The sequence below is a fragment of the Malania oleifera genome, chromosome 7 (assembly GCF_029873635.1).
Source record: "Malania oleifera isolate guangnan ecotype guangnan chromosome 7, ASM2987363v1, whole genome shotgun sequence".
NCBI classification, from domain to species: Eukaryota; Viridiplantae; Streptophyta; class Magnoliopsida; order Santalales; family Ximeniaceae; genus Malania; species Malania oleifera.
In genome coordinates, this window is record NC_080423.1 from 103,407,660 (window position 1) to 103,434,814 (window position 27,155).

Here is a 27,155-nt window from a genome sequence, read left to right on the forward strand (position 1 = left end):
TTTATTGTAAAGTAAACTCCAAAAGTAAAATAATTATAATAATTTTTATTATGATAATATTTTTTTATTGCATATTAGTTTGCAATTTTATTGTCATAATCATATTTTATAATATTATTTGATTTAAAGATGGAAATGTGCATTTTAAATTAAGTTTTTAATTTATTTTAGTTTTACATATTAACCAAACATGTTTTTTATTTTCCGTTTTTAATTTGTATTCCTATTTTTTGGTTTTGTTTTCTGGTTTTCATTTGAATAATTTTTTACAGTGATACCAAATGGTCCCTTACTTAGCAAGGAGGTGCTTAATATAATTAGGTGCACAATTTTGAAAGCATTTAATTTTAGCCAGTTGTTGTTAGCAATCTTAAAAATGAGTCCAAATCGGCATTCAATACGATACAAATGGGAAGCAAACTGGCCTTGATCTGATTCGATTCAAGAACTCCTAAAATCATGTTCAATAAAAATCAGTTAAAACCATTCAAAACTAAGCATAGAAAATCAAACTAATTTGACAAATTTGCATATATTTTTTGTTCATAAAGTATTTTCAGGATTTAGAAAAACTTATTATTGTATTCATTGTTAAAATAATAGGAAAAACTTGTCTGTTTTATTTTCCATAAATATTTAATGCAATTCCATGTACATAAAAGATAGTAATGAGTTATTGGTTGAACCCAATCAATTGGATTGATGCATTGGTTGTTAGAAATTTGTAGACTATTCTTCAGATATCATAGCAACCACATGTGGCTTTGGCATAAGTACCATTGCCTCTAGCACAATTGGAAGAAAGATAATATTACATTAATTTGTACTAACAAAAATGATGTTGAATATATAATTGCTAACTGCTGGCGCTCCTACTTCTCTACCTTCTGTAGGAGAAACAAAAATTTGAAATGAACAAGCTAAAACTTGTCCTCAAGAACTTCAAGTTACCCTTATAGGCCCAGATGTCTGCGACGACAAATTTGATCCTTTTCGGTTTTCAGGCGGTGCAATGCCAAGCTCGAGACTAACTTTTTCAATCGACGAACTGCCTGGGCCTGTTTGAGACGAGCCACGGGGAAATGGTTGTGGCAACATGTTAGCTTCTGAGCGAGAAGCAATCGGTGCACAAGCAGCAAAGTTTCTAGGGGGCTTGGGGACGTAGACATATCCCTGTTTGAATTTTGACCTTGGCACCAATGGGAAAGTAGGGATCATTTTAGGATTAGAATTAGGATGGCTCTGCCCACTGCCAGGAATTGCCAGCTGCTTAAAAAAGAGAAAGCCAGCGTATGAACAGTTAATCTACTGGTAAAATAGTAATCAGGAATGTGTGGACAACGTAAAATCATCATAAGACTAATCAGTTTAAGTCGCTCAGAAAGAAAATATGAGAATGAAATTCTATATGCTGGGAAGCATTCTACAGCAGCCCAGCAAGATACATGCATGCAAGGTTTTACACATTACTAGTCTTGACATATCAAGACTAATGTGCAACTCATGAATTGAGAAGGAGCATGCTTGAAGGTAAAACAAAAAAACGCATTATGTGAAAACAACATGCTTCAACATTCTAATTTTTACAATTTTCCTTCTTATTTGGCATGTTATAATTGCAACTATGTTACCAAATCTACTTTTAAAATCAAATTCAAGAAAGCAAAAATCTTAATGGCAACTAGATTCAACAAGCACTTCGCTTTGTTTTTCTTCAAAGAGGGTAAAGAAGTAGAGACCATTCCTTCTCATTTACTTTTCTTCCCCTTTGTTTCGTTTAAAAACATTTTCTTCCCATCCAAAACTCCATAAGGTAGCCTTAAGCTTGTTGAATCTTAACTATTGAAACAAATTCAATTGAAATTGTTCAAGTTCTTATAAAGGAAATCATGTAATTGTACCAGATTTCTTGACAATCATAGAGTCAGGAAAATGGCCATGAGGAGAAAAAAAAAAAGCTAGTTAGAGAAATAAGCTCTCATACCATGTAGAATTTGCAAAATGCTTTCATTGACATGAAGATGTCCTATATATAGGAATTGTACAAAGTATGACAGTTACAAATTCAAAAATATTCAAATACATAATACGAAGATCTTAGGCTATCAGATATCAACAAATATTCAAATAGGAGATCCGCAACTGTTTCAGCAACGAGTAAAATCATCGATGGTTTCAATAATATTATTCTGACACAGTCGATAGGCTATGCAATAACCGTTGATGGTTGTCAAGAAATCTAGTACAACTACATGATTTCCTTTATAGTTCTATCTAAGAATACTAAATTTGAAGTCAAAACGATGAGGTCCAAAGCAATTCTTACCATGTAGGGAACCTTGGAAAAATTTGAAACTCCGCTAGCCTCAACTGGGAGATATAAAGGTACTTCTAGGTGGGGAGATGGTACGACATCGGTGCCCTTAGCAGAAACATTAGCCTAAAAGGTTATAACAAGCCATTACTAATGAATTCAGAGTCATCAAATGACTTGGGATTGGTAGATACTTGTTGATGGATGGAATTATTACCTGGGTTTGGCCCATTTGGGCTTCTACAACATTCTTCGTATTGGCCTGTAAAAGTATGAGAAGTCGTCGCAACAAGATTAATGATTGCTTCCTTTAATGTTTATAGACAATTCAGAACATAACCTGTCGATAAAAGGACTAACCTGTGATAGAGTTTCTATAATATTGGGAGGAACCGAGGAATCTCGAGTAGATGGTACCTGTAACTCCATCAATTCTAGTCATGTACACGGAATAAAATGGGCATGCATAGTTTAGAGAGGGAGAAGAGTAAGTACATGTTCATTAAAGGGCATGTCAAAGAGACTTGATCTTTTCTTCTTCTGTTCTGATAAAGCAAGTCTGTTGAAATACTTTTGTGCATGGCTAGCCACTTGAGTAGGAGTTCTGCTTATCACAAAATTCTTAGAAATTCCTCTCCAATCGCCTTTTCCAAGCTTTTCAAGACCAAAAAGAAAAGTTCGGTGTTCTTCCTCACTCCATGGTCTCCCTATATAAGAAAGAACTACTTCAATAGGAAATGGGGATTAATTTCTTCTAGTGTGAAACTTCAAACGGTGTCAATGGCTCCAAACATGGGAAATCTTCGCAAGTTCGCCGAAATGATTATTGAATCATTTCAAAAAGCAAGAAGGGAAAACAAATTTTAATTTAATGCAAAATAACAAAATGCAACATGCATTGAATAATTCAACCCCAAAAGGCTAAATTGTGAATTAGCATCTCAATTCATGTTTAATGCATGCCAAGTACTTCATTACCATGTCTCATAAATTATATCCTTTCAATGCAGTTCTTACAATAAGCATGATTTAACTGCAAAAAGGCAACACACAATTGACCAATGAAAAAAGTTGCAACGCCAGAAGAGTTATTAATATATGTTTTCATAAGACAATTCGTAGGTCTTTACATGATAAACTTCCATCAGGCCTTTGTTTCGAGGAAAACTCAGTTAAAAGCATCCATATTTAGCAATTCACCATTTTTCTCTCCTCTCTAGCCCTCAAATTTTACAAGAACCAAAAAGAGCCTTGGAAATAAGATGAATACAAATAAACGAACAAAGAAGCAAATCATGAATATGTATGACGAATAATTTGTTCTAAAATTTTATGGATGGAATTTTTAAACAAAAAATAATGAACTAATTTCATTGAAAGATTATGAACCCCAAAATCATAAATGTAAGTAACAAAAACAAATAATCAATTAAGTGACATTTTTTTAATGAAAAGGAAGCATCATAATGGTACAACATTTTACTAAATGTTAGTTAATTAAATATATATACACGAAACAAAAGCAAAATCAAAATCAAACCCAACCAAATTAAAATCAAAACATATAAATCTAATGTAAAGATCAATTAATTACCTCACCTAAGAAAATCCTATAATTGACAAAAACTCTTTCAATGTGATACAAGCTCAACACCTCGATTGTTCCAAGCTCAATTTTTCATAAAATTGAACTTATACCACGCACTCACTCATAGTTAATGATTAGTTGCTGCTTTAGCTAACTCAAGTGTCTCAAAAATAGTATTATCGAATCCAAAAATTTTATCTTTTTTAAAAAAAAAAATATGTATGTGTGTGTGTGTGTGTGAGAGAGAGAGAGAGAGAGAGAGGGAGGGGGGCGACATGCCTCTCTTCCTCTCGTGGGCAGTCTTGCGTTTCCTGGATTGAATGAGGCCGTCGGAGAGATACCCCGCATCGGAGCCGGAAAGGTGTTCGGCGCCGGAGCCGGTACCGGCACCGGCACCGTCGGCTGCCGGGCAGGATTCTGACAAATTACTCATGCTGAAGCTCTTCCTCATCGTCTCACCACTAATAACCTTACCATCAGCGGCGCAATTACTATTCCGGCCGCCGTGGTCCGCCACAATCCTCACCCCGAACAGCTTCAAACACCCTTTATTATTATTATTATTATTACTACCACTAATCTCATTAACGCTGTTATTATGATTATGATGATTCATGCTCGTGCACGTCCTCGAGTTGTGCCCGTTCGCCCCGCAATGCGAACACTTCCTCGATGATTCCTTCACCATATCAATGAATCCCCCCACAGGAACAAAATCAAAATCTCTCTTATCCCTCTCTCTCTCTCTTCTCGGAGAATAAGGAAAAGATGTTTGGGGGGGGGGGGGGGAAGAAGAGAGAGAGAAACAAGGAAAGATAAGCGAACTCCGTGGATTGCGAGGTTGGGCTTTTGAATCTATATATAGAGAGGTGAGTTTTGTCGTCCACTATATTTTTTTACCATATATTTTATCAAACACGTGCTCCGTTTCCCTACTTGATTTCTAAGGTCCTCCATGTGGGCCCCCTCTCTTTCTCAGCCGTTGGATCCAACTGAGATGTCTCACCCTCCCTGCCTGCATGCATGAGCCAGTTTAATATTAGACGTAAACTAAATTCCTTCTTTTCTTCTTCCTTAATTTACTATTTTTATCCCTAATTTACTATTTTTATCCTTTTCTTTTTGTTTCACTCTTTAGGCTTTCGTTTGAGTTGTCAAAGTAAAACTCAAAAGGATTCTACTAAGTTTAGTTTAGGGAATTGAAGCCAATTATGGCTAAACAACTAGGGCATGCTGGTTAGAATTTCTGATAATGCCTTTTGAATAGTTTGAGGTAATAGTCATAGTTGAAGTTTGGTTAGACAAGGAGGAAAAAAATTTTATTTTTATTTTTTTTAGGATCCATTTGAATCAAGGATTTTGGACATTGTAAAAATGAGAGAAAAGAAAGTCCAGTTGGGCTTACTTTAGTGGTAAGGGCAACTTGTGACTTTGGTAGCTCCAAGGTCACGAGTTCGATTCCCCTTTGAGGCAATACGCCGATAAATTACTAAAAGTGTGTCAATGGGCAGGCGGTTTTCATCCCTGAGTTTGGTGCCGCACCATAACGTTCAAAGTGGCGTGATGGTGGCAGAAGTTTCCGGGTTATCAAAAATAAATAAATAAATGAGAGGAAAGAATAATACTGAGGAAGAAATTTACTCATTTCCATTGTATTATCTCTCTATATCGGATACTACTAAAAATGAAAATTTGTTCTAATATAATTATAAAATAAGAAAAATTAAACATTAGTGGTGTATAAAACCAAAATTTTGTTCATTAATTTAATATACTTTTTGCTTTCTTTCCTACTTTTCGTAATAATTAAACATGAAAAATTGGACCGTTCTACTTTTCTTTTGTATTTTTCAAATTCCAAGCTGGTCTTAGCTCTTTTTTTTTTTGGGGAGGCCCTTGTTGAACAAAATATCATCATTGGTTTTAGTATATTTTAATAATATTTTAAACCCCACTCGGTGTCATAAATAGCGATTATTCAATGCGACAGTTATAATGTGGTCCTTCCCGTTAGCTAGAATGGCCTACGCTTCATACCTATGTATGTGTTCTACCAAAGATGATTTAATGGTTGTCATGCCTATGATTATATTTGAATTAAAAATAATAAATAAAATTTTAAATTTTAGAAAAAAAAATTTATTTCAACAATAAATTAGTAGTCCCATAATTTGATCCTAAGCTTGCTTTCCAAAAACAAAAAATAAAAATAAAAAATAAATAAATAAGAGCATATTTAGGTGGCGGCACAATTTTTTTATATTTAATTTAATTTTAAACATTTAAAAATGCCATCTTATTTATCATTTTCTCAGTTCTTCCACAATTAATAGAAGAGGACAAAAACAATAAATTCTTTTAACTTTCTCAAAGTCTTTTTAAATTAAAAAAACTGATATTATTTGAAAATGGGTTACAGATGGACCAATAGGATTCAGCCACGTGTAGGATTTGGAGCAACTTAACATCATGGAGCTGGTTCTGTGGGATTACGGCTTCTGAGGATATTTATTAATTATTATTGGTATTTTCCTTTTTTTGCATTTGGGGCTGCTTTAGAATTCAAATTACTTAATCCCAAATTTGAAAATAAAAAATTAGTCAATCCAAAATGTCGTCAAAATTGTACTTTAACTGATAACAAAATCTGATATTAATGATCCTATCTGGACTGTGGGCCACCTTGCCTGTAGTTGTGGGACCCAAGACACAACCAAACAGATTTTGCCCATTAATTTGACACCTCAGTCAGATTTGCTGGGTCCAACTCATTTGTCAACCGTTGGAGGAACCGAGTGTAGCAAAATAATTGTCTACCGCATGCAGGGGATTACCAGTTGATTTTGAAAACGGTCAACGTTGGGAACAGAGTTTGAACTTCAAGAAACACTAAAAACCGCAGCAGAATCAAATTGAACTCAAAATTTGGTTAACAATTTTTTCTATTCGATTTCTACTCAAAATTTTTTATTGCTTCAGTTTACCATTAATAATCACAATTAATTGAACCGAATCAAATTGAACCAATAAACTATAACCATTTTAAATGCTTCGATTTCGGTTTATATTTTTTAGCGAGCCGAAACTTTGGCTCAATCAATTGTCCAAGGGTAATGGTTTGATTAACCGAACTATGTCTACCCCTACCTATGGCTATGATAGATTTAAGTTTTTGTAGAAATAAGTTTTCGTCTCCTAATAAAATGATTTTTGAGATATTTTTGGAATTTAAAGAGGCTGTAGATAAATTAATGATTACATTTTTTTGTACTTTTTATCTATTAAATGGGTTTCGGTGGGAAAGGTTTTCTAGTTTGAGAAAAGGTTTTCATATGAAAACTGCCACTGAAGAGCATTGCAATTATTGAAGTTTAAATCTTCTATGAACTATCTCTTCAATTGTTGGATAAATTCCTTTTTTTTTTTAAATCAAAATTCAAAAGAAAGAAATAATTCCTTCAATTTTTGTATAGGAAACATCACCTTCTATCTTTGCTCTACTCGTATAACTTTAATTATTTATAAATAAATAAATTTATATGGAAACACCGTTATAGAATGACGTTGTTGCAATTTATAACCGGCTATCCACATCGCATTTTAAACAATTAATCATATATTTATATTTTAAGTAATTTTGAATTGAAATTTAGAGAAATCATCATGTTAGGCCGCGTAAATATGCCACAATTTAAATTTCTGACATGTCTTTATCGTTAGATTTGAAATTTGAAATGATTTTAAGTGGTTTTAAAAAAGTTTAAGTTAAATCGATATCTATAAATTTATAATTATTCAAAATCTAAAGATAAGATTGGTGCTACAAAATGTGACCTAATTATATTGTATAACCTAATAATTTATCTTAAAATTATTAGTTAAAATTATAAATATTTAAAATTCAATATATATGATTGGATGCAAAGGGCAGGTGCCCCCACTAGAAATTTGAAAATAAAGAAAAGGTTTGAAATTTTAAAAGGAGTTTTTGATAAATTAAGGTAACTGTAATAACTCGAGAAAAAAAATTAAAAAATAAAAATAAAAATAATTAATTAATTGGTTAAACACTATTAAATTAATGCATTAAATAAACAAATTAAAATAAATAGTATGAAAAAAAAAAGTAATCATTAATTAATTAATGAATTAATTAAATATTATTAAATTAAATTAAATAAATAAATAATAAATAAAATAGTAAAGAAAAAAAAATTGGAATAAAGATATATATATATATATATATATATATATATATATATATATATATATATGATATAGTATTATTAAGTTAAAGTAAGTTAAAAAACAAAAACAAAAGAAAAGAAGATGAAAGCCTTCTCACCTCTCTCTATCTGAATTTCTCTCTGCAACTCTCTCAAACTCCGTCGCCTCTCCATCTCCGCCTCTCTCTCTTTCCTCATTTCTTGACGAATACTCAACCGATGGAAATGGAAGGTGTCGTTGGGTTCCTAACTCCGCCACCGACATTTCCACAGGAGCGGATTTGTTGTGGGAACGATTTAAGTACTGCTCATGAGGAAAGGTAATTTTTTCCTAATTTCTAAATTTCTGGTCAAATCTGCTATTAAATCGACGATCAGATACCACCACGGGGTCCTAGTCGTCATTGCCGTCATTTCGACGTAGATAAATTTTCAATTGGGGTTTTCTAGACCCTACTCCAAAGCGAGAGTGGGATTTGGAAAATTTTGCAATTTGGCTAAATTTAAGGGTATATTTATTTATTTAGGAATTATGGCCCTATGAAATATTTAAATAATATTTTATTCAGGAATAATTTATTAGAGTTAGGAATTTTTTATTTAGGGTCCGGGTGAACGCTGCAAGTATTTTTCGGAATCCCTATTGGCGTAGTTCAAGAAACCAGGTAAGAGGAAAAATGTATATTAAATCAAAATTTTTATGAATTTAATGGAAAAATAAATTGTGTTATATGTACGTGTATATGTTTTGGTATGGGTAAAATGTCAACTGTTTAAATTATATTTTTTCGAGTTTAGGGTTGTTTATTAGATATGTATATGCAAAAATGAACTGATGAAAGTGGAAAAATATTTTCAGAATTTTTATGTAAGACATGAAATGTATTTTTAGTATATAAACATTAAATGTTAGTTGGCTTATTTTACAGGCAATGTATGAATTTTACTGTTAAATTGTGTGGCATGAGAATCTGTTCAAATATATGTTAAATGTATGAGATGCAGGCTAAATAAGTAAAATAAAAATATGATATGGATAATGTTGCCTGTGTATGTTGAATGCAACCATGTAAATGTAAGACAGTTGAAAGACAGTCATGTTAGAAGATCTAGCACACTTCTATATAGACTAACTGATGACAGTTAAAAGGAGCTGTGTTAGCAGATCTAGCACGTTTCTACGTAGACTAACTGATGATGGCTAAAGATCAACTGTAGTACGAAGTAATGAAATGAAATGTTATGCAATGAAATGACGATAAAATGGCAATGAAATGAAATGACAAAGATAAATGATGTAAATGGGAAAGAGTCACTTAAAGTGAAACGAAATGTAAAGTTAAGTTATGAACAGGAATGAATGTGCATGAATATATAATGACATAACAGAATGATGTATTATGATATTAGAAGTATGTATGTACGTAAAACATGGTACGATTGGGCGAGGCGTACCTTTCGCCTGAGAGCTTGCTGAGTAAGGTGAATGCACTAGTAGCTACAGATGTGGCAGTAGCCGCATAACGTACAAGGGCAGAGGGAACCTACTTGTATGGGTGGGTAGATTTTCCTATCCTTAGGGTCTTTGCCGGTAAGCTATTGTTGAACAGTGTGAGTACGAGATTAATTTATCACTTGAGGACTTACTGAGTAAGATGAGTGCCCTGCTTTGCTTTAGCTGCGACCTTTGGGTTGCAAAAGTATCAGAGTAGGGGGGTGCTACTTGTATGGGCTGGTAATCACCCCTATCCTCAGGTAATCTCGTGGGTTAAACATTTGCATGTGTTTGTTTAGGATTAGAAATGGTTTCAGGAAATTATGTTAGTGATTTGCAAATATTATAAAATGATATGTATAATCTCATGATGACCACACACTATTTTAATTTATGGTTTCTTCCCTTACTGAGATGTGTCTCACCCGAATATGAAATTTTTTTTTTTTAGGATTTCATCAAGATCGAGCTTAGAGAACTCGAGGTTCTATAACATTATTGGGAAATAGTAAAAGAAAATGGTATATTTTTATTTTAATTATGGGATGCAAATATTTATGTTTTACGTCTTATATTTTAAGTCTGTGGAGAAAAGAAAGTTGTGAACATACTGAAATGTTTTGGAGATATATGTAATCATGGAAATGTAGGTGTTGGATGATTTATTATAGATTATAGTTAGAATTAGTAAACTCTGGTATTATGTTATATGGAGATTATGATCATATTTTCCGCTACGTATGTTATGGAATATGATTTATGAAGATATGATCAGGTATAACATACTGGACCCGAGTTTAAGGGTTCGAGGCGTTACAGGTTATCTTCTAAAAATATTATTTTGCTCTCACTTTTCAACGAGAGTGTAAGTTTTAGAACTCTCTAACATAATAAATAAAATAAAATATGACAAATTAATTGTAATTACATGATAGAAAGTGTTTCTTCTGACTTTTTTTGTTTTTGGTAAATGGTATTATTCGAAATAATTATTATTAGGTTAAGTCTGATTTGCATAATGTCTATTCTTAAGAATAGATTAGTCTAGTAGGTTGGTTACAATTAATTATACAAAAAATTATGTTGTTACTATAAAGCAAATAACAATGTGAAACATTTTATGAGTCCATAATAAAGAATAAATAAGGAATAACTATTCCCAAATTTCATCATGGGAATGTCTATTCCTTTCTTGCTACATGTTAAATGAAATAATTAAAAATATATAAGGAATAACTAGTTATTCCCTTGATTCCCAATATTTAAATTAAATTTTTTCTTATTCTAATGAATATATAGTTATTCTGTAAAAACTCAAATCCAGAAAATAAAGGAAATAAATAAGAAAAGAAGAAAGTGAATTTTAAAAGGGCAAAGCAATAGGGTTTGTCGACGAAAACAGGTCGACGAATGCCCTTCTGTGTCTCGTCGATAAAGTTCAGGCGTCATCGATGAAGAAATCTCGAATGATAAGAAATTTTAGGCTTAGGGTTCATCGACAAACCCCTTCTTTCGTCAACGAACGTCCTTCTGCAATTCGTCAACAAAGACTCCATTTTGTCGACAAATGTGGCAGAGTCAACGGTCTATAAATATTTTTAACTTTACTTCTTGATTAAGAAATCGTAAATCTTTCTCTCTCTCTCTCTCTCTCTCTCTCTCTCTCTCTCTCTCTCTAAACTGCGCCCCCACTCCTTCTCTTTACGATATCTCGTTGTTCGTCGCCTGAATCGACGATCGGAAGTTACCACGAGGATCTATGGGCGTTTCTCTGCAAGTCTAGCCGAGTAGATTTTAGAACGGGGTCTTTACAGGCATCACCCCAAAGTTGAGGCAAGGGTAGAAATGGGCTATTTGTCTAGCATGTAATTAGTTAAATGGGGTGTATGGGCCTAAGGATGTTTAATGGTTGCTAATCTAAGATTTGAATTGATTAAACTAGGGGAAATGTGGTTTCAGGATTTTTTGGCTCTGTATCGCCGTAGGGTGGACTTTAGGAGCGTCATAGAAACTCCCTCAGTAAACAGGTAAGGGGATTAATTATATCAGTTTTTTTTCTAAATTCTACCAGTGAAAAAGGAGTTTATAATTATATGTATATGTTTATGGCTTTTGTTTGAAAATCCAACCGTTTAAAAAGGAGTATTTGGGCTTAGGGTTAGGTTATGAGTATTTGGGTTTAGGGTTAGGTTATGGGTTAGTATTTCAGCATAATAGATGACGGAACCCTGTGGTTCCATACCAGATTATGTGTTCCTACAGATGCCAAAATCAGGAGAACTATATTGGAGGAGGCTTACAGATCCCTATACACCGTACATCCAGGTAGTACTAAAATGTATCGGGATCTATGGGAATCCTTTTGGTGGAGCGGCATGAAGAAGGATATCGATGAATTTGTAAAACAATGCTTTACGTGCCAATAGATAAAGGTTGAGCACCAGAGACCTCAAGGGTAGTTGCAGCCACTCTTCATTCCAGAATGGAAATGAGATCACGTCTCTATGGATTTTGTTACTGGGCTACCATCAATGTGACATGGATTGATTGCTATTTGAGTGATCGTTGATCATCTGACGAAGACCACTTACTTCATCCCTATTAAAGTCAGCTATTCCATGGACAGACTGGAAAAAATATATGTTCAAGAAATAGTTTGCGCCCATGATGTGCCGGTATCCATAGTCTTAGACCGAGATCCCCGGTTTACTTCACTATTTTAGAAAAGCTTTCAGGAGGCTATGGGAGCACAGTTAGCATTCACCACTGCTTTTCACCCTCAAACGGATGGTCAGACTAAGAGGACGATCCAGATATTAAAGGATATGTTTCGTGCATGCGTGCTAGATTTTGGGGGCAGTTGGACCCAGTTTTGTAAAGTTATAAATGACCGTTTCTTTATCTTTAATATGATTTTTGAGATCATTTGTCTCTTTATCTTTCTTGTCATTAACCTTCTTTAATGATTTTTCTAATTCTAGAGATAGTTTTCTTATCTTATCCTCTAATTCAGAAATATATATATCTTTCTTATATTCTATAAAGGATAGGGATCGAAGGACTTCTATCATCTTTTCATTATTGCTTTCTAATTCTTTAATTTTTAAATCTTTTTTCATTTTCAGCAATATTTTTAGCTTCTAACTCCTTTGTCATAACTTCATTCTTACTTTCTATTTTCTTGATTCTATAGTCCTTTTCTCTTTCTGCAGCCTTAAGGAATTCTAACTCTTTCATTATTCCTTCATTCATATTTTTCAATGAAGTATTTTGTTTAGTTACTTTAATTAGTATCTTATGAACTTTGAATAAATCATTTTGAAGTTCTTCATAAGATGGCTTGCTCTCATCATCGGATTCATCACTACAAGAATTATTTAAAGATTTAGATGAGGAGCTTTCCTCATTGTCCCAAGCCATAAAGCACGTATAAGCACTCTCTTGATCACTTGATTCATTCTCTGAACTACTTGTACTCATCATGTCCCAAGTAGTGGCTTTCATGGTATTTTTATTTTTCTTCTTAGATTCTTTCTTTAGTAGTGGACATTCTGGTTTAATATGTCCAGCTTTGTTGCAATTGCAACACGTAGGAGTTTTATTCTTTGATCTCTTACTAACTTCTTTTTCTTCTTCTTCTTTATCTGATCCAGATTTGGATTTTCTTTTGAATCTATTTTTCCTCCTTAGAATTTTTGCTAACTTTTTAGATATAAAGGCTACTTCATCTTCATCCATTTCTTCTTCACTACTTGAGTTCTCTTTTAAGGCTTTGAAGATTATTGTGTCTTAGGCTTTGGTTTTACCACTCTTTTCATTCATTGTCATTTCATATATGAGTAAAGAACCTGTAAGCTCATCTAAGGAAGTCATTTTTAGATTTCTTCCTTCCATTATGGCAGTAGCTTTTGGTTCCCATTTAGGTGGCAGCCTTCTAAGAATTTTCCTATCATCTCATAAGTAGTGTAGGTTTTTCCTAGTGCATTTAGGGAATTGATTATGTGAGTGAACCTAGTAAACATATTAGTTATGGATTCATCCGGGTTCATTTTAAACGCTTCATATTCACTTGTAAGCATATCGATCCTATTATCCCTAACATCTATAGTTCCTTCATATGTTACTTCTAGTTTGTTTCATATCTCCTTAGCTGATTTGCAAGTCATTATTCTATTAAATTCATTGACATCTAAAGCACAATATAGAGCATTCATTGCACTAGAATTTACTTGCAGCATCTTATAGTCTAAGTCTGTCATATCAATTTTCTCATTAGGGAGTTGTTTTCCATCAACTATCTTAGTAGAATTTGGTCACCTTCCATGACAACCTCCCATGCTTTCCAATTCATAATTTGAAGTTATATTTGCATTCTCTTTTTTCAAAAGGTATAGTTCAAACCACAAAAAATTGGTAGCCTAGTTGAAGATTGTCTCTCTCCAAAGGGAGCTACGCCTAATTGAGCCATTAAGATCTTTTTATAGCTACTAATTAAGATTTACTATAACCCCGCTCTGATACCAATTGAAAAGCAAGGTGTAGTCCCAAGAAGGGGGGTGAATTGGATTTTAAAACTTTCTTTTAATTCATTTTGAGAATTCTTAAACTTCTTTTATTTCTTTTAAACATTTCTTAACTTGTTTGTTTAACTCTTTAATCACAAAAGGACTTAGATTCTTTTACCCAATCAATAATACTATTGCTTAGCCAAACAAGTAATCAATCATTCAACCAAATAGTCAAGCCAATCAACCAATCGCAAATTAAAAGTAAACAACCAAACCAAAATTAACACATACACTACTTTGGCAATGTAAGCACTTAAAATAGTTTGTTTGTTTATATAAGCCCTGTATATATGGTTTTACTTCTTCAATATGATGTGCAATATAACATCCAATCAACACAACATCTACACTCTTCTCAAGAACTCAACTAAACTCTCAATTAATTTATCCTTGGGTTGTTAACCAAGTAACGTACTCCCATATGGTTTCCGCAAGGTATGGTATAACCAACGTACTCCCTTTCAGTTTCCGCAACCCAAATCAAAATTAAACTTCAAGTTTACTTGATTTCTATATTACATAGTATGTATGATTATCAATTAAACCATCCATGCAATTTAAATATGCTGAAAATGAAGAGTAAGGGAAAAAGAGAGTGAGACGAGGACTTTTACGAGGTTCGGCTTATACCCAGCCTACGTCCTCGCCTTTGGCGAACCACCAAAGGATTCATTAAACTTGTTCCTTTAATGGGCGAAACAAACCTTTACAACACTCTTTGGTTAAGGTTAGAGCCCGCCTTCTCCAAACGATGTCCCCTTGTTTGGTCACTCCTTAACTAAGCTAAACTCACTAAGAAATATCCCATTGCTTAGCCAACGATCCAAACAATCCTTGGAATCAACAATCTACAAGAAATAAATCAAATAAATGTACATGTGTACAAGAACTTGCTCACACAAAGAGCTGATTAGTACAACAATTTAGAAACTAATATACTTCAAAGTAAATAACAATATGGAATTTAACTTGAAGCTCAACGAAGTATATCACTGATTAATTCTTTCAATGATTGAAAGATTTAGAATTTGTAGCACAAGATTGATGATTGAATCAGCAAGACCTCAGCAAATTTTGTAAACAAGATGAGAGTGAAAGAGCCTTTGAGTGTTGAGAGCAATTAAGAGAGATTTTGAATTTTTGTTGAATTTGAATTCTTGGTATATTGATTCAATGATATTTTAGGCTTATTTATAGACTTTAAAAGGTATGTAACTTGGTCTCCAAGTGACTTGGAGTAACCCTTAAGTTTTCACAAAGTTTGAGCCCCAAGCAAACCATTTAAAAAATGTTTTTGTTAAGGTTTTTTTAAAATTATGTTTGTCGCAGTTGCCTGCCACACTCTTGCAGTCGTCTGCCATGTTATTTTTAAAGGAGCAACAGGGGCAGTAGGGTGGCACTTGCCTGCCAGGACACAGCCAGTCGCCTGGCTTGACCACCTAGGCGCCTGTCCTAGTTCAGGCAGTCTACTAGTTATTGTCAGCTTCGAACACTCTTTGGTTTTTCGGTCATAACTTTTTCTATGTAACTTTCAATTTGATGATCTTGGTTTCAAATGAAAGCTAAGAGAAAATATTACAACTTTCATGTTGAACAGTTTTTAAAATAAGAGTTTTGGATAGAGAAAAATGCACCTCAATGCGGATATAGAAAAATTGACAGCATTTGGAAAATCATCTTTTTGGTGCTTTTCATTCCAAAAATGATTTTAACCTTTTTGAAACAATTTTTGACCTTATAAAAATATTTTCCAAGTATGTTAAAAGGTATTTAGGTCCAATAAATTAACCTAAAAGCTTCATGTATCCATATTGAAATTATTTGAAGTACTTACATGAAATTTCCTATAGACTCTTTCAAATTTTCAATTATTGAATTCCTTGAAGTCTCTATGCTTGCTTCATCTTTCTTTGAGCTTTCATCAAGTTCTCTTTAATCCTCATGCTTTCATGATCTTTAAGCTTTATCTTTAAATCCATTTTTGAATCCATGCTTTGGCTTCATATTGATCATCTTTATTTGAAATATAAGCTTTCATGAATTCTTTAACCTTGCATTCATCATTGAGTCCTGAAAATACATCACTTAAACAAAGCATATTAAGTTTTACTTGTTTGTTAGCATCAAAATAAGATGTTAAGCCTTGTAAGGCCAACAGTAAGCAATAGATTTAATTGACTTTAAGTAACATGTTTATGCATATCTGTTAGTATATAAAAATTTATCATATGAGGATGGTAGGGGTAATATTAGAGTTATGTAAAATAATTAATTAACAAATTTTGAGGATAAAATTCTTATAAGGAAGGGAGATTGTAGAAATCCAAACCCAAAAAATAAAGGAAATAAACAAGAAAAGAAGAAAGGGAATTTAAAAAGGGCAAAGTAGTAGAGTTCGTCGACGAATCTCCTATTTTCGTCGATGAATGCCTTTCTGTGCCTCGTCGACAAAGTTCAAGAGTCATCGACGAAGAAATCTCGAACAATAAGAAATTTTAGGCTTAGGGTTCGTCGACGAATCGCTTCTTTTGTTGACGAACGTCCTTTTGCAATTTGTCAACGAAGGCTCCATTTCATCGATGAATGTGGCCAAATCAACGGCCTATAAATATTTTTAACTTTACTTGTTGATTAAGAAATCGAAAATCTCTCTCTCTCTCTCTCTCTCTCTCTCTCTCTCTCTCTCTTTACGATATCTCGCCATTCATCGCCCGAATCGACGATCGGAAGTTACCACGAGGATTTAAGGGAAATTCTCTCCAATCCTAGCCAAGTGGATTTTCGAATGGGATCTTTCCAGACATCACCTCAAAGTTGAGGTAAGGGTAGAAATGGGCTATATGTCTAGCATGAAATTAGTTAAATGGGGTGTGTGGGCTTAAGGATGTTTAATGGTTGCTAATCTAAGATTGGAATTGATTAAATTGGGGGAAATGTGGTTTCAGGATTTTGGGCTCCATATTGTCGTAGGGTGGACTTTAGAAGCGTCGTAGGAACTCTCTCAGTAAACAGGTAAGGGGAATAAATTATATCATTTTTTTTTCTAAATTCTACATGTGAAAAAGGAGTTTATAATTATATGTATATGTTTATGACTTTTGTTTCAAAATCCAACCGTTTAAAAAGGAGTATTTGGGCTTAGGGTTAGGTTATGGGTTATTATCTTCAAAACTAGTCGGTTAAACTTGAATACGAGACTATAGGATTAAAGTAGTGAGTTTTCTGAATATGTTGATCGGGTTAGAATATTAGCTTGGATTATCTTATAGATTATGTAAAGGATCAAAGTAAGTAGGGTTGACCAGCTCAGTTTTGTAAAGTACAATTTAAATTCTTAAAATTGCATGGCATGAGTTTGAATTTTATTAATAAAATGGATATTGTGACTGTGGTGTATTTGCCTGCTTGGTTGATGTGATATGTATATTACTAAGAAATGAGTGGTTGTGATTTGTAACTGTGGGACCCTATTATGATATATCTATGGGACTCTATTGTAACATTGGGACTCTATCATGATGTACGTACTGAGAACGATGGGGAGGGACGCTTAGTAAGATGGGCACCATGTGTTGAAAAGTAACTTAGGTACCATGTGTTGAAAAGTAACCGGGCACCATGCATTGAAAAGGAATCTAGGCACCATATGAAATGAAGTGTTTGTGCATTATCACCTGTATGTGTATGCAGATACTGCGGTTTGCTTTATAGTAAATATGTGCATACCATCTGCTTGTACCTGTTCAGTTGTTATTATTTATCATACGATTATATTTTGGATATATACATTAAAACTCATACGTTACACACTGTTATACTTTATTCGCCCTTACTGAGAAGTGTCTCACCCCAACGATATATTAACTTTTCAGGTTCTTCTGATGATCGAGCTTAGCAAGCTCCAGGGCAGGGTTTAGTTTTGTGGTTGTAAGTTAATGTAAGATACTAGAATATATAGGTTTATGTTTTAAATACTGGTATGTAATATGGACAGATGGAAGTATCTTTTTGGTTGTGTAATAAGAATTATAGAATACTTCTTTTTGGGATGATATATAGTACTCTGGTATTATTGTTGAGGATGTATTATTCTTATTCTTATTATTATTATTATTATTATTATTATTATTATTATTATTTTCACTATGTGTATGAATAATATGGTATCAGAGATGGATTTTTGCACACCTAATACCCCGAGCCCCACTTGGTGAGTTCGAGGCGTTACATATTCCACAGAACCTGACAAGACATTAGTATTTGTGAATACATTTTCATTTTAATTAATTTATTGGAAGTTATAAAAATATATATATAATTTCATTATTTATGTATATTTCTTTGTCCACCACTATAAAAAAAAATTTGGGTTTGCCCTTGGATGTATAAAATGTGATATGATTAGGCAGCATATCCAATAATTCCTCATAAATAGGTCTCACTAATATGAACATTGTGACAATGGTGTAGTCGACTTGATTTGTTATAAATCTTAATAAAATTGAACATAAGTGTTAAATTTTGAATATATAACTTGTGAATATAATTGGAACTTGTCTATGAATCTAAATGATGAATATTTTTAGTTATTTGGTATCTAATAATTAATATATATGTAAAACATGATTTAGAAATTAGGGAGAAGCATGCCCTAAATTATTGTGAAATTTACATTTTTAAGAGTAAAGAATGGTCAACAATAACTAAAAATAAGTTTACTATGCGTTTAGTACATAGAAATGGAATAAAGGAGGAATTTGAATTGAATTTTTGTTGTAGTATATGGCTCATATTGAGTAGAACACATGTACAAAGAAAGTAGGCTGATACCGAAAGTGGAGCAAAGCAAAGCAAATTTATTGTTTTATTAGTTAAGGCGATTAATAGGTTGGGGGTGCGGGGACAATGCCCTCGCTGTATGGTACAGAGGTATTTGAGGAATTTTTCTAATACCTCCGTACGGTTAGGGTTAGTATAAATACATATGATGTAACCCTACTTTGACATAGTGAGATCTAGTCGTCGCTCGCTCCTATGGATGTAGTAGGCATACTGTCGAATTACATTAAATTTGTGTGCTTTTGTTACTTTATCTATTTATTTTTTTCGTACTATTTATCATAATTGCCACACATTTCACAACAATTTTACTTAATTTCATTCTGTCTCCCATTCAATTGTTCATTTCATTCATTCCTCATTTATGAGGAACTATTAAGGATTTATGAGTCATTGTGTTGAAGGTTTCTTATTGATTTTATGAATCTTTATTAGAACAGTTGCAAGGAATTGAATGTCCTCTTTAATGCTCCTTTGAAATTATGGGTAATCATAGTTGTCATTTTATTCTCCATAGGTGATGAAAAGAAAACGCTAAGAATAAGCAAATGATGATTATGCCTGTCTTAATACTATATTGTGGAATAAAGTTATAAAGTGTTTTTGTTATTTTCTAACACAAATTGATTAGCAATAACAACATGGTCAAACTTAGAGGATACAAAAAACCAATGACAAGTGCACCTTGATTATAATATTATGGGATATTTTATTTTTAGTAATATTTGAATAGAGGAAAATGTAGTTCAAAAACTAGTCTAGAAAGGATGCAAGATTGATTCAACATACCACATAGCCCCATTTATTGGAATAGCCAAAAATAGATGGGCAATGCCCACATAAAAAAGCCCATTTGCTGAATTTTTTTCATGGGGCTTGAAGGAGAGTTGATGAGCTTTACTTATACGACATGAAGAAATTAGCTTTTCTTATAAAATGGCTAAACTTGTAAGCTCTACTCATAAGACCCATAGCCCAACTTATGAGTTATGTTCATAAGGCAAGAAGTCGTGTGCTCTACTTGCTAAAATGACCAACTAATGAGCTCTACTCGCGAGGCCAAAATGCTCAATTTATGAACTCAGCTCATAAGCTTACTAATAAGAACCGATGGTTTGATTTTCTATACTTCACTTATTTTCAAAATCACACCAAATATATTGGCAATAAACGAGCAACCTAGGTATAGTATCGATAGTAGTAACTATTAAGAAATTCACTTGTGAGTTTGTTCCACATTGAAAAATTTGAGTGGATGATGGGTGCTTATATATATGGTTGGACCAAAAACCCAATAAGGTTAAGCTTTGGGTCAAGTTGATGTTCACCAATGTATATCAAACTCACCCATGGACTCCTTCGACATAACAAATGGTATCAAAGCCGACGGTTCGTAACTCTGAGTAAGCGACATTGTAAAAATTCGAGACATGAAGCTAATTCTTCTGACGTGTTAATAGTTGGAGGACCAAGTGTGTGGTCGAGACCAATAAGGATCATCTAGGCTGAGGGTGGATCCGAATAGGATCAAGACGTGAGAGGTAGGATTGGTTCAGAGGCATGTGGAATGCAATCCGGTGCACGTAAGACACTAGTGGTAAGGCCCACTTGAGAAACTGTTGAGGAATTGAGCTTACTCTCAGAAGGGAGACAGTTTTCGTTCAAGGGGGCAACAGTTGGAACTCACAAATGAAGGAGAGATTGTTGAGAATTTCACTTATGAATTTGTCCCACATTGAAAAATTTGAGTGGATGATTGGTGTTTATATACATGGTTGGGCCTAAGATCAAATAGGCTTAAGCTTTTGGATCAAGTTGGTGTTTACACATGTGTATCAAACTCACCCATGGACTTCTCTGGTATAACAGTAATTAGTTTTTTTTTTCGTGTAAGGAAAATAACTTGAAAGGAAATAGGAAGTGTTGACCTTATAGGTCACACCCAGTTTTGATAATGACAAATACTCTTGATATTTGATGACTTTCGAGTTTTGTGTGCAGGTTTATTTTAGCAAACCAATTGATGGCACATGAAGACTTGAAGACTAAAGACCCTGAAGACTTATTGTAATTTATACTTTGTGTAATTTGGGTCTGTAAAAGTAACTAGGTATATCAGTCTGTAATAATCTCTGCATGTCATGCATGTAGGTATTTGTAAGCTCTCAAAATGACCGTAGAATGATGATAAGGGCTGAATGACCTTAGGGCACCCTTCGGTTAACCTTCGGTCGACCGACTCTAGATTTTTGGGACTATCTCAAAATGGCCTCAGTAAGACCCTAGTATGACTATAGGTCTCAATACTTACACACATATCATATAATATACAAGAGTATTAAATCTACGCTTAAAATGAATGTCATTAGGGAATTTGGTGAGAGGTCGGGCAACCGAACCCCTGGAGTTCAAAACTCCTTGGGTGCCCGAACTGTTGAAAAGTCAATAGTCGACTTAGGCTCTAGGGCGACTGAACCAAATTGTGCATACTGTCCTCGGGCGACCGAACATACGAGTTCGGGCTACTGAACATATGACCGAGCACCCAAAGTTACGAAGCACTCTTTATGACTTTAATTCGTGCCACCAAATTGGAACTCGGGCTGCTGAACCTATTTAAAGACCTTTTATAAATATGTCGCCACTTGAACCTTGTCGGGGTAAATATATTTTAAATGAGGTAAAACTGAGTTAATTTGGATTAATTGTGGTTAAGCATTTTGGAACTTTTTAAATAATACCCAATAGGTCCCAAACGGTTATATTTTTTACCTTGTCTATAAATATGGGTTCATTTGAGAGGATTAGTAAGAGATTAAGAAAAATCATTAGCCAAAATTCTCTCAAACCCAAAATCTCATTTTGCCTGTAATACTTCCAAACACTCTCACACCTTCATTCCATTGATTATTTTTAGCTTTGTAAGAGTTCTTGCTTGGATTATTGCTTAGTAGTATTGTTCATACTCCTATTGTTTTGCTTGATTGATTGGTATTGATTTTGGGAAGTTAAGCAAGGTTTTCCCACGGATTTTATTTAATAAATCTTATGTTGGGAAAAACCTAGTAGCTTAAGGATCTTTACATTGTCATTGCAAAGATTCCTATAGCTTGATTTTATTGTGCAAAAACGTTTTCTACAAGCTATTATATTTTTCAAACTACTCTTGAGTATATTACATTAAAGAAAATATTTTGAGTTGTTTTGAATATTTGCAGCATCTTTGAAACCCTAATTATTATTGAGATTTGATATATTCTGTTTTAAAGAAATAACTTGATTAGAAAACTCTTGAGCATATTAACGATCATATCTTGTTGAGTGTAGCTTGCACAAAAATACACATCACTGAGCTTATATTTACCTATATTGTTGATGTGTGGTTGATTGATTATACTGTGCGTATTGGGTACATATATGTTTTACTTGAGAAGCATAATCACTGTACCGGTTACTTTGTGAAAAATACTGTTGTATTTCTAGGCGTGGTGTAGCGACCCTGATTTCCTTTAACATTTTATGCAATATAATGAATGGGAAAATCAACCCGGACCAGTGGGTAACGGGAACATCTGTCAATCACAGCGGAAAATTAAGCAGCAGCAAGTATAAAATCTCAACCATCCATCCATAAAGCATAATACCAGAGTTTACTATATCATCAAATTACTGTTCCTATATACAACCTCCAAAAAGTCAAAATAACACTAGGATCATATACAAAAATCTCCTAATCCTAGTTCAACGCTTACCCTTCTAGTAGGGAAGCTTCAATCACTCAACGGCGGCCCTGACCCGCCAGTCTCTTTGGGTTTCCTGAAAATCATTTAATGTTCAGGGATGAGACACTTCTCAGTATAGGAAAATAAACTAAATACAGTTCTGTGGCAACATGAATATTTAAGGCACTTATACATATACAATACATTTCATAACTCTGTAAATATTCATCATATCATACTAGATAAACATATACTTTCATATTTGTTAATAAATCATAACATACATAAAACATATATTATAACTGTAATACTGAAAATATACCTAAGATGAATAGCTAGCTAATGTCATGTATTACCCTCCATGACAGGTTGTGCAGCCCGAAGGCGGGACCTGACAATGGCTGGCTGACCACTGTCAAGTTAAATATGTCTGTAAGTACAATGAGCCCGCCACACCCTGGTCCAGACTGCCAGATGGACGTCCATACTTTATTGAAAGACACATTGACTATCCATCTCTTATCCCCTCGTGGGATGGTTAGCACTAATCTGATCATAAACATCTGATCTATAAACTACAGTACCGTGCTCCTGAACTGAACTAAACTAACATCCGAATTCTGATAACATATAATAAATGATATAATAGCGGCCTCGTGCCATTCATTTTCATAAATACGGCCTCGTGCCGATAACATAAATACATGGCCTCGCGCTAGAATCCTTTCAGGTATATACATTTTAAAAATAAATCATTTATCATATATTCATCAAAATCATCACAACATAACTCATCTTTTCGTAATACCTGAAAACATGCTTTGCTCGTAAAATCTTTCATATCATAATACATTTCACGTAAAATAATATTCATGTCACACATGTGCTGTTAAAAGTCATACTTCTTATTTTAAAATCGCAATTTTCTGGAATCTCATACTTACATATACATTTCAACATGATAGCAGTATTTCCCAAACATACATTTCATTCGTAATATACAAATATAACATATGTTTTTTTGAAAATAAATTTACTCATAATTAATAAAAATTTGCATGGAAAATAACTGTTTTAGTTTATTCCCTTACCTGACTACTGAGAAAGCCCCTAAAATATCCTGGCATGACCCCCGTAGGATTTCCTGATCAATACCCTTAAACTAAAAATTCCCAGTATTAAACTTCAGTATTTTCATGCGTACATCATTTCCTATAACTATCGCATGACTAAATTCGACTTAAAAAGCCTTACCTCAACTCAGGGATGATTTCCAACTCGCTTTCACCAACGATCCGCTCCAACAGATTTGGAGAGAACTTCCCCGGGAGCGTCGTGATGACTTCGGATTGTCGATTCGGCGTAAAACTGACCCAAAATTGATGAGAGAGAGAGAGAGGGCTGAAGGGGGGAGAGAGAGAGAGAGAGAGAGAGAGAGAGAGAGAGAGAGAGAGAGAGAGGAATGTTTGCTTAATTGTGAAGTTAAAAATCGGATTTTGATATTTATAGAACAACGGATTTCGTCGACGAGCCACGTCATTCGTCAACGAATCCTTCACTAATTTTGTCGATGAAATTCAGTCATTCGTCGACGAAATTCAGTCGGCTCAAACATCTCTCGGTATTTCTTCGTCGACGAAATTCAGTCTTCGTCGACGAATTTTCTTCTGCCCTCGTCAACGAAATTCCTATCTTCGTCGACGAGTTCTCCGGTGACTTATTTTTCCTCTTTATTATTTTAAATTCCATTTTATTCAAGTTGTCACACGTGCCCTGAGGGGGTTTGATCTAGCCTGGAAGGATCAGGTTGGGGTTAGCCCTGTAAATTTGACCTAGGGCCTTCTCCTCCCCGCAAGGAGAGTTTGTAAAGGTTAAGGTCAGCTCTGTGCTAATTAACCTGATTGTATTAGGTGTCACTCCACCCTTTAAGTGAGCCTTTACTGGAATCATCGGGCTTGCGAGTTAGAGGTGGGGACATAGGCACAGTTGGCCGAACCCCGATAACATATCTTGTGTACACTATTTATCTTTTTACAATTTACATTCCTGCACATGTATGTTATAGTTGGTGGATGTTGCGTATGATTTTAATTTCCCGACGTTATATTTATCTGCGCATTTGGAACTGCATAGACAAACCTTAGGTTGTGAATGTACTGCTGCTATTTAGGTCAAATTTAGGAAAAAATTTTAAATACTCAATTCACCCCCCCTCTTAGGAATACACCAAATCTAACAGGAAGTAACATGCCTAAGATTTGAAGCTCCATTTTCAAAATCAAACTTCATGAGGATGCACATTGATTAACCTCATGAAGAGTATACCTAAAAATGAGTAGCCACTCTTATTTTTCTATAAATTTATTATTTTCAATAAAACTCCAAAACATACGAGAGCGGTTGAACAATTGTCAATAAGATGTAACACTTTAAAAGAATTAAATTCAAAGATAATTTGTCGCATTTACATGCTATGCAAGTTCAAATCGATATCTTATGGCACTTAATTTTGCCACTCTATCAATTGCCAACCAAATGGTACATAAAAATTTTATCTTCCACTCTCCTTTTATCACTGTGTGAGTGTGAATAAGGCTTTATCTAGAGAAACAACTCAAATTTCCTTATGAACTTCTTATCAACATTAATTTCCATTTACCAAGGAATAAATAGGGGAGTACAAACGGTCGGTTCGGCCAAATTTAGTTAATTAACCAAATTAACCGAAATTTTTGGTTAACAATAGTCTCTAACCGAACTGATTGAATTAGGTGTTTTAACTGAATCGTATCTTGCCGAACCAATTTTTCGAGTAATTCAGTTAACCAAATTTAACCGAAATAATTTAAAAATAATTATAAAAACAAAAGATGATTGTAAATTTTAAAATTAATTATAAAATTAATGTTTACCCTTTCTTTTAATTGTAAGACTTAAATTAGGAGAATGACGTTGATTTAATAAATAAATTAATAAAATCAAACAATTATATAATATATAATATATCAATTATATTTAATATTACTAATTTATATTTAATTTTTTAATTAATCAGTAATTCGGGTAATTCGTTTAACCGAACTAAAATTCCTCATACTCGAACCGAAAATCGAATACCCAAAATTATCCAAGTTTGTAACCGAACCAAACGGTTAGTTAATTTGATTAATTCGGTTAAACCCGAATTATGATCACACTAGATTGAAGCCATTTGATGTATCTTGAACTTCCACTAACTATTTTAAAGCTAGAATTGCATCTACTTATCATTTTAGGGATCCTTTACTTATTTAAAAATGCTCTTAAAAAAACGTGTTAAATTAATAAGTATTGATAATAAATATTGAATTGGAAAAATGTTGAAGGTTACAAGTAGTGTTCGGTTGTGTTTAAATTAAGTAGTATTTTTGAACACATACTTTTACCGTTGGGAACTATATGATTATTTTTAAACATATTTTAAATTAAAATTTTCATTCGTAATTATTTTAATTATTTAAAATTTAAAATTAAATAATTTCTACTAAAAAAATAATTAAAATTTTTATTTTTAATTAATAATAAGCTTGCTATTAATGTATATTTATAACATATTACTATCATATTAAATTATCATAAAAACAATATTATTAATTAATTTTAAATTTTTAAATATTTAATGCTAATTTGAATTAATAAAGAATTCTTATTCAATCCAAAATTGAATTAAAATAACTAATATGCATTTTTAAATTTATTTTTTAAAACAAAAATATTAATATTTTATAATTAAAATATTTAAATGATAATTATATTATTTTTATAATCAGAATTTATATATTTTGTATTAACTAAAATAATAAAATATTATTTAGTAATTAAAAAATCATGTTTTTAATTTATATTCATAACATACAATTATCACATTAATTTAGGTTAAAAAGAATGTTTTAACTAAATTAAAATTTATATTTTATTTAATATTAATTAAATTTTAAAAATCACTCTTTTAGTTCATTCCATAATTTAATTATATTATACTAACAATTAATAGATTATAATGCATAATATAATAATATATGAATACTTTTAAATTTAAAATGTAATCAATATTTATGTTAAAATTTTTTTAATTAACATTTAAATATTTTATTAAGTAAAAAATAATATAATATTATTTTTTATTAATAATAATCTTGTCCTTCGTTTTTATTTATAAATATGATTATCATATTAATTTACATTAAAATGATATTATTAATTAAATTATTATTTTATTTTTTAATGTTAATTCAAATTAATAGATGGTTCTTCTTCTTATTTCAAAAATTGAATTTTATTTCATTCCGGTAGATTAGTCGAGTGTTCAAAAAGTTTCGAACATCATCGTTTCAATATATATATATATATATATATATATATAT

The 27,155-nt window shown here is 32.8% G+C and overlaps 1 protein-coding gene across 3 annotated transcripts; it reads right to left on the minus strand.

Annotated features, from left to right (window-relative positions):
* Positions 1-794: 794 nt before the first annotated feature.
* Positions 795-4,730, minus strand: LOC131160391 (probable transcription factor At5g61620). Of its 3 annotated transcripts, none has more exons than XM_058116041.1 (6): positions 4,182-4,730; positions 2,810-3,021; positions 2,675-2,731; positions 2,532-2,576; positions 2,327-2,440; positions 795-1,266 (listed from the first exon to the last, which is right to left on the minus strand). In XM_058116041.1, the coding sequence occupies exons 1-6, from the start codon at positions 4,588-4,590 to the stop codon at positions 943-945; spliced, it is 1,161 nt and encodes a 386-aa protein (XP_057972024.1). In that variant the 5' UTR covers positions 4,591-4,730; the 3' UTR covers positions 795-942. The 3 variants fall into 3 exon arrangements, with proteins under 3 accessions (XP_057972024.1, XP_057972023.1, XP_057972022.1); XM_058116040.1 differs by having other exon boundaries at positions 795-1,269; XM_058116039.1 differs by having other exon boundaries at positions 795-1,269; positions 2,810-3,017; positions 4,178-4,723.
* Positions 4,731-27,155: the final 22,425 nt, after the last annotated feature.

Coding starts and splice junctions, on each gene's coding strand:
- LOC131160391 (XM_058116040.1), bottom strand. CDS start 4,590: ATGGTGAAGGAATCATCGAGGAAGTGTTCGCATTGCGGGGCGAACGGG. Junction 2,441..2,531: donor CCCAAATGGGCCAAACCCAG/GTAATAATTCCA, acceptor ATAACCTTTTAG/GCTAATGTTTCTGCTAAGGG. Junction 1,270..2,326: donor TTTCCAAGGTTCCCTACATG/GTAAGAATTGCT, acceptor CTCTTTTTTAAG/CAGCTGGCAATTCCTGGCAG.